Genomic DNA, 14,814 nt, shown 5'->3' with positions numbered 1-14,814 from the left:
CATGCAAATTGTGGAAACACCATTAACCAATCTCTAAATTGACATCTGGATAATAAAGTAAGGCTTATTGGGGGTGTGCAAACAAAAAGACCCCTCACTATTGTGTGTTTCACCCTTACCTATTCCTTGACCAAATATTGTATAAAAGGGGACTTGTACACGTGCCTGCATCATTCAACCACTCCTCAGTGCTTTACATACCGAATTTACTGCTGGTGGTGCCAGAAAATCTCTGTAGGACAGGTCTAAAGATGCTCAAATTCAAACATTTCAACTATTAAAAATGAGGCTGTTCTTCCGTCTGTAATTTATAGCTACAGCCTTCAAATGAGGCAGAAATTATCTTGAAATTTAGTATTTGTTTAAATAGTAATCTTTTAGGATAATAAAATTGCAGTTATAACTTTCAATGCCCCCAAACTTGTGAAGTCATGCATGTCACGTGATAAGTCAGAGCACACATACATTTTCCAGCAGTAATCAAAGTAGATGCATATTATAACTGCATACAGAATGAGTACATAATATCATCAGTTACAATAGGCTTTGTCTCTGTCTCAGGCTAACATTTTCAAAAAAGGATTTCCTCCTCAAACAACTATTACTTGATCTTTCAAGGCTTCATGAATAGACATGGAGAAATTCACTACTCCCTGGAGCAGTTTGGGTAATGGCAAGAAAGTTGGGAACATACAGGCAACAATGAAAAAAAAATTAGATTCTCGATGTAGAGAAAATTCTAAGTTTCCCCTTAAGGTTTCATCAAATCTTGTTAAATGGGTGGAGATTACCTTACTTCCATGCATTTGCATCTCTTTACTCACTTGACTCACCTCATTTGCATGTAGTGTACAATTCTGCTCTCCTTCATCAAGAAACAACACAGCACCAACTCCTCACATTAAAGTCAGAATGGTAACTTGGAGGCAGCTCGCAGCACTTTCGAGCAAGTAGATAATCATCTTCACCAGAAAGACCATGCACTCTCCATGGACAACACCTTCACTGCCTGCCCTTGTCCGTGGGAGAGCATCAGCAAACCTCCAGGCTCACTACATCATCGTGGTGCCTTTGACAAGGTCCTTCATCAGGCTGATACAAAAGTAACTTGGGATCAACAATGAGCTGAGCTGGTAAGATGGATACATAACGGATTTGATCACAAAAGGCAGAGGCTGTTGTTCTGACTGGAGATTTGTCACCAGTGGTCCTCTATGGGGATCAGTGTTGTTTGTAATATAGTGGAGGGGAATATAGGTGGTCTGATTATTAAGTTTACTTGTATATCTGGTGCTCTTGATGTAGTCTTCTCTACAACAAATAGACCTCGCGCAAACCCGTGGAACAGTGCAGAGAACATCTCTGGTTCATACGCATCAACCAACTTCACCTTCCAATAGCCATCCACTGCAACTCCACCTCCTAATCCCTGGAGGACATATCTATTCTGGGCCTCCTCCACTACCTACACAAGGCCACCCACAAATTGGAGAAGAAATACTTCATCTTCCACCTTGGGAACTTACAACCATACGGCATGAACATTGAATTTACCAGTTTCCATATCTTCCCTCCCCACCCCACCCAGGTCCAACCCTGATTCAGATCCACCCTCTTGACCTGACCTTTCAGTCCATCTTCCTTCCCACCAACCTATCACCATCACCTCCTACCTTCGCCCATCTATCACCATTCCACCTACCGTTCCCAAATCCCACCCCCCAATTTATCTCTCATCCCCCCTTCCCCAGCCCCAGTCCTGAAGGGTCCTGCCCAAAACATTGACACTTTGCTCCTCAGATGCTGTATGAACTACTGTGCTTTTTCCAATGCCACACTTTATCAACTCAGTTCAGCATCAGATTTGGGGAGCTGTGGATTTTGAGGAGGATTGCTAGAGGATACAGCAGGATCTAGATAGGCTGGAGACTTGGGTGGAGAAATGGCAATTGAATTTTAATTTGGATAAATGTGAAGTGATATTTTAGAACATGTATGCAGGAGGGAAGCATACACTAAATGGCAAAACTCTTAGAAGCATACAGAGTTATTTGGCCTACATATCCACAGACCTTCAAAGTGGCAACACAGTGAATAAGGTAGTCAAGAGGACATATGGTCATGGAATAGGGTAACTGGCAAGTCATGCTGCAGCTTTATAGAACTTTAGTCAGGTCTTATTTGGAATATTGTGTCCTGTTCTTATAGTCAGTCTATCATAAAAATATGGGGGCTTTGGAGAGGGTACAGAAAAGGTTTACCAGGATGTTACCTGATTTAGAGGGTATGAGCTATGAGAAGAGATTGGACAAACTTGATTTGTTTTCATTTCAATGTAGAAGGCTGAGGGGTGACCAGACAGAAGCTTACAAAATTATGACAGGCATGGATAGGATAGATTATCAGAATCTTCTTCCCAGACTACTAATGTAATTTACTAATGGCTTAGGTTTAAGGTAAAGGGGCAAGTTTAAAGGAGATGTGAGAGGTAAGTTTTTGTTTTTACACAGAGAAAGTGCCTGGAACATGCTGCCAGAGGTGGTGGTAGTAGTAGCAGATATAACAGCAACATCCGATAGGCATCTTGACATTTGTGAATAGGCAAGGAATAGAAGGATATGGACTGCTTAGAGGCAAAAGATTTTTAATTTAGAAGGACTTGATTTGGACGTGACCATAGGAGGCATGGTTAGTAAGTTTGCATATGCCACCAAAATTGGAAGTATAATTGACAGCAAAGAAGGTTACCTCAGAATACAATGTGATCGTGATCAGATGGACTAATAGGCTGTGGGGTGTCAGATGGAGTTTAATTTAGATAAATGTAAGATGCTGCATTTTGGCAAGATAAATCTTAGCAGGATTTATATACTTAATGGTAAGTCCTCGGGAATGTTGCTGAACAAAAAGACCTTGGAGCGCAGGTTCATAGTTCCTTGAAAGTGGAGTTGTAGGCAGATAGGATAATGAGGGAGGTGTTTGGTATGTTTTCCTTTATTGGTCAGAGCTTTGAGTATAGGAATTGGGGAGGTCATGTTGCAGCTATATAGGACATTGGTTAGGCCACTTTTGGAATATTGCATACAATTCTAGTCTCCCTCCTATTGGACAATGTTGTGAAGCTTGAAAAGGTTTAGAAAAGATTTACAAGAATGGTGCCAAGTTTGGAGGGTTTGAGTTGTAGGGAGAGGCTAAATAGGCTGGGGCTGTTTTTCCTAGAGCATCAGAGGCTGAGGGGTGACCTTATAAGAGGTTTATAAAATCATGAGGGGCATGGTTAGGGTAATCAGGCGACGTATTTTCCCTGGGTGGGGAGTCCAGAACTAGAGTGCATAGGTTTCGGGTGAGAGGAGAAAAACTTAAAAGGGGCCTAAGGGGTAACTTTTTCACATTGATGGTGGTGAGAGTATAGAATAAGCTGCCAGATGAAGTGGTGGAGGCTGGTACAACTACAACATTTAAAAGGCATCTGGATGGGTCTATAATTAGAGGGTTTAGAGGAATTTGGGCCAAGTGCTGGCAAATGGGACTAGATTAGATTAGGAAAGACAACATTTAGGCGGCACGGTGGCACAGTGGTTAGCACTACTGCCTCACAGCGCCAGGGACCTGGGTTCAATTCCCGCCTCAGGCAACTGACTGTGTGGAGTTTGCACGTTCTCCCCGTGTCTGCGTGGGTTTCCTCCGGGTGCTCTGGTTTCCTCCCACAGTCACAAAGATGTGCGGGTCAGGTGAATTGGCCATGCTAAATTGCCCGTAGTGTTAGGTAAGGGGTATATGCAGGGGTATGGGTGGGTTGCGCTTTGGCGGGTCGGTGTGGACTTGTTGGGCCGAAGGGCCTGTTTCCACGCTGTAAGTAATCTAATCTAAACATGGACGAGTTGAACTGACGTGTCTGTTTCCATGATGTACATCTCGAAGACTCTATGACTGTGTGTATAGGCACACACTTGGTGTGCCGAAGGGCTTGTTCCTGGGCTGTACTGTTCTTCTTTCTTTAATCGTTATATGGAGGACGATGAACAGAAAGGGAGGGTGCAAGGTCACTGGGGACATATATAGCAACAGGGAACAAGGAGGATTGGATGGGGTAGTCATTCTGTATTTCAGGTGGAGCTAACAATCACTTGAGACAAAGTTGAAACTTTGCCATCTTTGATCCAAAGTCAATTGAACAATAATGAGACAAAATGGTGGAGTAAATTAATCTCTCTCTTTGGAGTGTGGTAGGCACTGTTCAAAAATTATGGTCTAAAGTATCATGCCCGGTGCACAGTTTGTAATAATTACCTTATGTCACATAACTAAATCTCATCAAAATGGCATCTAAAAGTCTTAACCAAGGTTTGCCAATTCTGAACCACTTGGACTGCAACATTTTGGAGCTGCCACATTTACACACACAACTGCAAGTATGCAAGCACTTGGTCTGTGATGTTCAAGGATAGCCTTATTTGAGAGGAAGGACTGCTATGATAGTGAATTAATGTGCACCACTTCGGTTCTGCAACATACATCTGGATAAGGTTACGCAAGATTTCCTCATTGGGGCATGACAATGCCTCCATGCACATACAAAATTACATGTTATGTCCTGACTAACGACTGATGCAAGGACTCAGAAGAACTGCTTTTGAAATATTGTTCTGTTTGTGACCTTCCCCACAGATTACTAGCTTATGCATCAGACATAGATATTGTAGTCAGTGAATTCATTGTGGCTTTGCTGCACACAGATAAAGACAGTACTGAAGAAGTGAGAGCAATTACAATGTCGTCAAATCCAGCAATCTCTAGTGGCTGCTGTACTGCCTCCCCTCTGAAAAGGATGAGGAGCAGCAAAGAGCCCCCAAGGAGGCAGAGAAAGGTGACCAGACCTCACGTGCACTAATCTCACAACGATCGTTGTTGGCTGTCAGGACCAATGATTTCCTTTGCCATCATCACCAAACTGTGCCATCTGCTGCAGTACGTTAAGTACATGGGAAGAATGGACAGTTATCCCAACTCTTTGACAGTCAAAGTTACAGCTATGTTATATTTTCATGCCAGAGGCTTGTTTCAAGGAGCAAGTGGAGCCCTGTGTGGCATTCCCAATCCTCAACCCATAAAGGCATTTAGGTTATTATTAATGCTCAAGCAACCTGACAATCAGATTCTTTACCATTGTTGAGCTTTCCCTAGAAGCAGGATCTTCCAGATTGTATTCATTTTGAGAGTAGCTTATCAGCAACCTGCAGAGTCTGTCAACAGAAAAGGTTTCCATTCCATTAATGCTCAATTTCTATGTGATCATTGTTGCAGGATTTGGAGGTCTGTCAGATGTCCTGAGATCAGTATGATACATACACAGTAGAGAACCCGCAGGCTTCTGCCTCCTTCCAAGATCCCCAGGCCATGTAGGAACAGCTGCTGGACGACCAGGATTACTCCCCTAAACACGACACAGAACTTTGAATCATAGCAGCCCATCAGGGCTAACATGGAGTAGCCCATATGCCTCCTTGAGATGAGATGTCAATGCCTGGACCTCTCCAGCAGGGTGTTTCAGTACAGACCAGAAAGTGTTTCTCTTCATTGTGGCATGTTGTGACCTTCACAATTGGAACCAACAAATGGGAGCATGTCCTGGATACATAGGAAATAGGCAACCAATAGTAATCTTCTGAAGATGGAAGATGGGGATGAGGATGAGGATCATGACATTGACGAGGAGCAATGCCCTAGAGAGTATGACAGGGCAATGTGTAGTCCAGCAAGAGTATTAAAATCTTCTTTCAACACAAAACAGCTGGATTTCTTTCATTATATGAATTACTGTTGGCTTTCTGGCAAGCAGTCTCTGGTCAGTCCAACTCCACATGGACCTGGTTATATTTATAGTCCTTGAACTTTTCAGCCACTGAAGAAATGTTTCTTCATGATTATATGCTGGGTACCTTCAGGCAATTCTACACTTTACACTTAGAGAAAAAGCAGTAGTAACTGAGATTACGCACTAACATCAGATGGTGCTCTGAGTCGGTTGCTCTCTCAGATTCTATCAACATTTGACAGGCAAGTGTTGTGTAGTAAAGTTTCATGATAGACAACAGGTTGGGAGCAATCTTGAGATATTTCTTTTCCATCCTTCCATTAGCATTCAGTATTTCAGAGTTTATGTAGACTGCTAAATTGTCCCAAAATACTTGAGCTCCCTATTGGACAAGGTTCAACTTGAGAGGCAGCATTTTGTGTTGCTTCTCTCAGCAGTCCACTGAGCTATGAGGGAGAGTGGAGATGTGGACTTCCCATTGCACATCTCTGCACGTGGAACACAGTACATTCTCTTGAAAAAAAAGTGATTAGTTAGAATCAACCTTTCCCTGCAGCAATGTGTGCAATTAGTGATTTTATGCTGGCATTCACAAGGTGGGTATAAGTGCAGATGATCTGTGCAGGGCAAGCAGAAGTTTGAGATTTCCACTATCCTTTATGTGAAAATGTACTTCCTGATTTCAAACTTTAGTGATGGAGCTCTAATATTAAAGTTTCTCAACAGAAAACTTTTTATCCATTTTAAACAGCTCAATTACATCATCCTTCAAACTTTTCCCCTTCGAATACTTCATAAACAAACCATGGCAAGTGCCAGTTCCATTCTGGCAAATTTGAATAATAACCCCTCAAAAAAGTTTCTGTGAAATTGCAATGCTGAAAACTGATTGCAGTATCCCAATTAGGGTCTGACCAAGGTTCTGTACAACTTGACAATCATTTCCTTACTGTTGAATGCCAAAGCCCTTGAAATAAAGGCCAACATTCCAATGGCTTTTTTGATTTTTGAGAACCAGCTTTTAAAAATCTGTACAGCTGGCAGCTTTAGGTTTTAGAAGAGAAAATAGGTTTATGTTACTAAAAAAAATTCCAATTCTTCTTCAAATCAAAAACTGATGAGCTCACATTTATTAAAATTGAAATATGCTTGGCATTGTTTTGCCCAATTAATCAGCCTTCTATATCCTTTTGTAGCTTTTTGCTCCTAGATCACAACAAACTGTGTGCAAATCTGAAGACGTAACTCCCAACTTCTTTATCCAAGTCATTTGTAATGAATGCTGATATTAAGGTCCCTATACAAATTCCTGAGGAATGGCACTGCAACATCCTGCCAACCAGAGAATCTTCTATACAACCCTATTCTCTATCTTGCCACCCACAATCATTTACATCACTTGTTACCTCCAATTGTATACGCTTCCATTTTCTGGATGTTACAGGTATATAATTAAAAACAGGCAGTTTTTTTTTTAAACAGAGCCAGTGAAAGGTTCCAACAAATGCCCCCAATCAAATGACCTTCTAAAATACTGGAGCCCTTATTTGAAAAAGGAGCAACCAAAACAAGAACTCAAAAATGGGTTAATAGTGCTCGGTTTAGCAAGATTCCAAACAATATGTTGGAAGGAATGGAGAAAGAGGGTACTTCTTCCAAGAACCATAGAAATGCTATAGGATTTGATTGGTTTGTAATGAGCAAACTGGCAGCAGAAAAGTGTGAAGGAAAATGGACTGGCTTGTAGATGCTTGGTATTAAGTCAATTTATTAATCTGAAGATTTGACTTTTGTTAACTATTGAGCATAAAAGTGTGATTTTATATTTTTCAAATTGGTAGTCAGAAGTAGTTTTGCATCTAAACTCCAAAATTTTAAATATTGCCTTATTGTCTCAATGTGAAATGTAAGCATCACTGAAGTTATTAAATTATTGCAATAACTGCAGGATTTTAAGTCATAAACCCATTAAGAGATGTGCCCAGAAGGTAAATAGATGATAAATACCAGCAGGCCATGTATCCTTTACTGATTCAGAAAACTTCAAATAATTAATTAATCCCAGATGATCCTCAAGTCTTCTAAGTGTGTCAACTTTTTCCATACTTCCAACCTAAAATAATCCAGTTGGGAATCATATCCTATCCCCAAAATAGGGACATGAATGTGTTGTTTTTCATTAAGAATTCAACATTTGTGAAGATTTGAAGGTGTCAACCTGGGTGTCAGCTATGTTGCATTTCCTTTTGCGTCAGAAGATTATGGATTCAATTTCCATGATACAGACTTAAACATAAAATCTAGCACAATGAAATATTATGGGAATATTACACAGGCAAGAATGCTAATTTTCAGCTGAGCTGTTAAACTGATGGCCCATCTAACCTCTCAGGTAGGCAAGTATGATTGAAAGACACCATTTTAAAGTATGGGAATGCTCTCTATCGTCCTTGGCAACATATATCAATGGTGGCTTGGTTGTACAGAACCAGAGTACTGCTGAATAAAAAAAATGAACCTGCTATCAAAGCTTTTAGTCTAACATTTGTCAGGACAGATAGGAGAAAGAACAAAGAAAATTTACAGTCCGGGAACAGGCCCTTTGGCCCTCCAAGTCTGAGCCAATCCAAATCCACTGTCTTAACCTGTTGCCCATTTCCGAAGCATATGTATGTCTCTGCTCCCAACCTACTCATGCATCTATCCAGATGCATCTTAAAATGAATCTACTGCGCATGCCTCTACTACCTCTGCTGGCAACGTGTTCCTGGCACCTACCACCCAGATGCAAAATTACCAAATTCAAAAAGAACAATAATTTATATAGCGTTTGATAACAGATACTGAGTGGTTGGGAAATTGACATTGATTAGCCAAGATGTTACCATGGAGAAGATGAGTGCACCAGGGAACAGTTGCCCCCATGCATGCCTAGACAGGTTCATTTAGTTTCCAGGGAATCTGAAGCAGTGAGCCACATTTCCGGCCCAATCAATTGTTAAATTGATTGTTATTATAATCTGTAGTACATTTGGAACTGTTCAGCATTTTCAAGTGAATAAAACCATGGCCGGTGTTAGGCGGCAGAGGAGAAGGAGGAAAGAATGGTTCTTACAGAAGATTTCCTAAAATTAGTCTCATTTCTGTATGTTCCATACAGATATTTCAGTTAAGAAACTTCCAGGAAATAAAATTTCAAGAATCACCAAACTGCAAAAATGCTCCCAATCTCACATTAGAATCAGGAGAATTATTACTTGATTCAATTATCTATCTTGAACTGCAACAGTTTTACAGGGTTCCATTTCAGCAAATACTATTCAATTCAGTTGAACTGGGGAGAGTTTGCAAAAATATTTCTTGCAAATAACCTCAAAACTTTTTAAGGTGAAAGGAGGTAGTTACTCAGTAGGGAAATGAAAGTTTCTGACCAAGGTTTCTATGCACTATAAAATAAGGCATGTAAAGTAAAACTCTTGGGATTAGGTGGCCATCCATAAGCCAGGTGGTAAGAAATAATTAGTGAAAGACAGAGTACTGTTTCGACCACATCATAACCTATATACAGCTAAGCAAAACAAACTGATACACTAAAGCCAACACTACCGATAGTGACAGCATAATGCCATCTCTGATCGAAGGATAGTGAAATAATCCTGAAAATTTAATGATATTCAAGTTTTCCAAGTTTGTCTTGGAACAAAGTTGATACTATGCATGCTTAATGTGCTTATAGGTTTTAAGGCTGAAAAGGTTTGTATGTTTTTAGATTTTCAACCAAGATACTCATTCATAACTTATCAAAGGCAATTATGTCATGCTGTGGGATGAAACAAAATGAAGTTGCATGCTAGTTATAAGCCAGCAGAAAATGATTTCAGTAAAATACCTGCTTATTTTTATACTTTTTCAAGTAGCGAGGAGACACAAGACATTCTGGATTGATGTCTGTTGAATTCTGGTCTGGAATAACTTGAGGATCAGGGTTTAAATGTTGCATCTTCAAAAACGACAAGATATTCTGCACCTCAAGACTATATGAGCTGTCTGCCATCGTCTTGCCCTTTGATGCTAATCTGCAGGCTGCCATCCATTGTGCATACTGCTTTTCCTTGTGAAACGAATCAAAATGTTAACTTCAAAAGGAATATATAATATTCCAATATAAAATGTTTCAAATATTCACTTTCTCTTGGATTACAACATTTACCAAAAAAAACTCTATTTAAACTATCTACCATGATCATGTTATATTCATTTTTCTCCCCCACACTAAATAGAAAAGCTATAAGAAAAGTCTCATTGGCATCAGTATCAGTGGAATATATCTCCAGTATCATGTACAAATAAGTGGTGTGTTACATTACTATCACAATGTATTTATTAAAGTTAACTTATCATTGTCTAATCATGTCACACGGCCACACAAGGGCAACTGCCGACCAAAGATTCAAAAGATACAGGCAGTAAACAAATGGTGCTCAAGTGGTTTTATTAGGCAGGCTGAATAAATCACGTTCTACGTTAATTACACAATTTTGTCATGAATCATGTTCATCAATTTTGGCAGTACATAATTCGGCTCAATGATTTATTTTGATGAAGTAAACCAAATTTCACTTCTATTACATGGGATTAAGAGGTTGTTCAGGGTGTTTAGAATTTTGTTTGGAGATTTTGTTTCATGGATATGTGCAATCGACGCACCTTTGTTATTTAGTCACTCAGATAGTTCACCTGTAACACATTTCACTTTGAAATGCTGAACAAAGAAAAATGTGGATTTGAGTAGAATGAAAAGCATTTTGCTTAGACATGTTTCTCATGGTGAATTTTTTTCTCAACATTTCACTTGAAGTTCACTTTAATAAAAAAATACATTAATATTCACATCAGTTTTTAACCATAGAGTCATAGAGATGTACAGCATGGAAACAGCTCCTTTGGTCCAACCTCTCCATGCTGACCAGATATCCCAACCCAATCTAGTCCCACCTGCCAGCACCGGCCCATATCCCTCCAAACCCTTCCTATTCATATACCCATCCAAATGCCTCTTAAATGCTGCAATTGTACCAGCCTCCACCACTTCCTCTGGCAACTCATCCATACCCGGACCACCCTCTGTGTGAAAATGTTGTCCCCTAATATTCCAAAAGTGGCTTAACCAATGGCCTGTACAGCCGCAACATGAGCCTCTGTAATCAATACTCTTGACCAATAAAGGAAAGCATACCAAACGCCTTCTTCACTATCCTAACTACCTGTGACTCCACTTTCAAGGAGCTATGAACCTGCATTCCAAGGTCTCTTTGTTCAGCATTCCCTAGGACCTATAAGTCCTGCTAAGATTTGCTTTCCCAAAATGTACTACCTCACATTTATCTGAATTATACTCCATCTGCCACTTCTCAGCCCAGTGGCCCATCTGGTCAAGATCCTGTTGTAATCTGAGGTAACCTTCTTCACTATCCACTCTACCTCCAATTTTGGTGCCTTCTGCAAACTTACTAACTGTACCTCTTATGTTTGCATCCAAATCATTTATGTAAATGACAAAAAGTAGAGGACCCAGCATCAATCCTTATGGCACTCCACTGATCACAGGCCTCCAGTCTGAAAAACAACCCTCCACCACCACCTTCTGTCTTCTACCTTTGAGCCAGTTCTGTATTTAAGTGGCTAGTTGCCCCTGTATTCCATGAGATCTAACCTTGCTAATCAGTCTCCCATGGAGAACCTTGTCGAATGCCTTACTGAAGTCTATATAGATCACATCTACTGCTCTGCCCTCATCAATCCTCTGTTACTTCTTCAAAAAACCCAATCAAGTTCATGAGACATGATTTCCCATGCACAAAGCCATGTTGACTATACTAAATCAGTCCTTGCCTTTCCAAATACATGTACATCCTGTCTCTCAGGATTCCCTCCAACAACTTGTCCACGTTAGACTCACTGGTCTATATTTCTCTGGCTTGCCCTTCTCACTCTTCTTAAACAGTGGCACCACGTAAGCCAACTTTCAGTCTTCTGGCATCTCACCTGTGACTATCGATGATATAAATATCTCAGTAAGAGGCCCAGAAATCACTTCTCTAGCTTCCCACAGAGTTCTAGGGCACACCTGATCAGGTCCTGGGGATTTATCCACTTTTATGCATTTCAAGACATCCGACACTTCCTCCACTGTAATATGGACATTTTACTATATGTCATCATCTATTTCCCTACAATTATATCTTCCATATCCTTTTCCACAGTAAATACTGATGTTAAATACTCATTTGTTATCTCCCCCATTTTCTGCAGCTCCACACAAAAGCCAGCTTGCTGATCTTTGAGGGCCTCTATTCTCTCCCTAATTACTCTTCTGTCCTTAATGTATTTGTAAAAACCCTTTGGATTCTCCCTAATTCTATTTGCCAAAGCTATCTCATGTCCCCGTTTTGCCCTCCTGATTTCCCTCTTACGTATACTCCAACTGCCTTTATACTTTAAGAATTCACTCAATCTCTCCTGTCTATACCTGACATATGCTTCCTTCTTTTTCTTAATCAAACCTTCAATTTCTTTAGTCATCCAGCATTCCCTATTCCTACCAGCTTTTCCTTTCACCCTAACAGGAATATACTTTCTCTGCATTCTCTTTATCTCATTTCTGAAGGCTTCCCATTTTCCAGCCGTCCCTTTACCTGCGAACATCTGCCCCCAAGCAGCGTTCGAAAGTTCTTGGCTAATACCTTCAAAATTGGTCTTTCTCCAACTTAGAACTTCAACTTTTAGATCTGGTCTATCCCTTTTCCATCACTATTTTAAATCTAATAGAATAATGGTCACTGGCCCCAAAGTGCTTCCCCACTGACACTTCAGCCACCTGCCCTGCTTTATTTCCCAAGAGTAGGTCAAGATTTGCACCTTCTCTAGTAGGTACATCCACAAACTGAATCAGAAAATTTTCTTATACATGCTTAACAAATTCCTCTCCATCTAAACTCTTAACAAAATAAGTACGTACTTATCCAACATAGTCAACTTCTGACTAACCAAAACAAGCATAAATAACAAATTTGAAATCTTAACAGGAAATGAAAGTTAACTTGAAACTAGAAATTATTCTCAGAGCCTAATCAGATTTTAAAAGGATTACAGTAAATGTGCATTTTCTTTCAAGATAAATGTTCACATGAAAGAAGTGTAAATATCTTTCTTTGGAGTAAGTTCCACTTGGATTCTAAAAAAGGAGATAAATGCAGGATTAATACTTACATTATCACAGCGGAGCCAAATTTCATTCATCCCCTCTGCCACTGGAATCAGCAACTTGATGTTGAATTTTTGGCCAGATATGTTGACATCGGGAGTCACCTCACAACCTGTTACATGAAATTAAACCAAATATCACTTGTAGCTTCATGGTCAAGAGTATGAAGATGGCTTACTTTAGAAAAATTCAACTTGTGGATTTAATACGGGGAGTTGGCAACTGATTCATCCATCAGTTTCGAACAAAATTCAAATGAATGCATGGAAATGCTTAGCACCTAGTGGGCAGCACGGTGGCACAGTGGTTAGCACTGCTGCCTCACAGCTCCTGTAGACCCGGGTTCAATTCCCGACTCAGGCAACTGACTGTGTGGAGTTTGCACGTTCTCCCCGTGTCTGTGTGGGTTTCCTCCGGGTGCTCCGGTTTCCTCCCACAGTCACAAAGATGTGCGGGTCAGGTGAATCGGCTAAGCTAAATTGCCCGTAGTGTTAGGTAAGGGGTAAATGTAGGGGTATGGGTGGGTTGCGCTTCGGCGGGTCGGTGTGGACTTGTTGGGCCGAAGGGCCTGTTTCCACACTGTAAGTCTAATCTAATCTAGTTTAGAATCAAATGTGAATAGCAATCAGGTCCTGGCATTCAGAAACACTCTTGTAGCTTATTTAAATGGCATTTATTCTTAATTTTGGACAGTAAATAAAATGATCCCAAATATTGCTGCTTTGCTTCCATGGCTCTTCCTTGATAAGTTAAATGGAAACTAGTTCTGTTGCTAGTGAGCTATACTGTTGCTAAAGATAATAGCTACTTATACAGGTAAGTTGTGACAGTGTAAAAAAAACAATAGAATTAGGAATAGAACAATTTTTTTTGTTACTTACAGTGTGGAAACAGGCCCTTTGGCCCAACAAGTCCACACCGACCCGCCGAAGCGCAACCCACCCAGACTCATTCCCCTACATTTACCCCTTCACCTAACAATATGGGCAATTTAGTATGGGCAATTCATCTAACCTGCACATTTTTTTTGGACTGTGGGAGGAAACCAGAGCACCCGGAGGAAACCCACACAGACACGGGGAGAATGCGCAAACTCCACACTGTCAGTCGCCTGAAGCGGGAATTGAACCCGGCTAACCACTGTGCCACCCACTCTCTGGCGCTGTGAGGGAGCAGTGCTAACCATTGTGCCACCGTGCCGCCCACAATTATGTAGCACACCAACAGAAATGTGTGACACAGCGGCTCAGTGGTAAGCACTCCTGCCTCTCAGCACCAGGGACCCGGATTCGATTCCACCCTTGGGTGACTGTGTGGAGTTTGTATGCTCTCTCTGTGCCTGTGTGGGTTTCCGCCAGGAGCTCTGGTTTCCTCCCACAGCCCAAAGATGTGCAAGTTAGGTGGATTGGACATGCTAAATTACTCAATGTTCAGAGATGTGTGGGTTAGATGCATTAGACATGAGAAATACAGGGTTACAGCCACAGGGTAGAGGGATGGGTCTGGTGGGATACTCTTCAGAGGGTCGGCGTGGGCCAAACGACCCATTTCCATACTTTAGGGATTCTATGGCATGGGTAAAAAATGAGGTCTGCAGATGCTGGAGATCACAGCTGAAAATGTGTTGCTGGTTAAAGCACAGCAGGTTAGGCAGCATCCAAGGAATAGGAAATTCGACGTTTCAGGCATAAGCCCTTCCTGATGAAGGGCTTATGCCCGAAACGTCGAATTTCCT

At 40.9% G+C, this 14,814-nt stretch overlaps 1 protein-coding gene across 6 annotated transcripts in view; it reads right to left on the bottom strand.

Moving 5' to 3' along the window:
• The window catches only part of fermt2 (FERM domain containing kindlin 2), a 149,995-nt gene that overhangs the window by 14,761 nt on the left and 120,420 nt on the right, over positions 1–14,814 (bottom strand). For all 6 annotated transcript variants that reach the window (XM_060829157.1, XM_060829155.1, XM_060829158.1 and 3 more), the window contains 2 exons: positions 13,085–13,191; positions 9,705–9,926 (listed from right to left, as the gene is read on the bottom strand). In XM_060829157.1, coding sequence (XP_060685140.1) covers positions 9,705–9,926; positions 13,085–13,191 — 329 coding nt within the window. The remainder of the gene's footprint in view (positions 1–9,704; positions 9,927–13,084; positions 13,192–14,814) is intronic.

This window comes from Hemiscyllium ocellatum, chromosome 8 (genome assembly GCF_020745735.1).
Source record: "Hemiscyllium ocellatum isolate sHemOce1 chromosome 8, sHemOce1.pat.X.cur, whole genome shotgun sequence".
Classification (NCBI taxonomy): domain Eukaryota; kingdom Metazoa; phylum Chordata; class Chondrichthyes; order Orectolobiformes; family Hemiscylliidae; genus Hemiscyllium; species Hemiscyllium ocellatum.
Note: the sequence above shows the minus strand (reverse complement) of the source record. Positions and strands in the feature narration are given on the sequence as shown.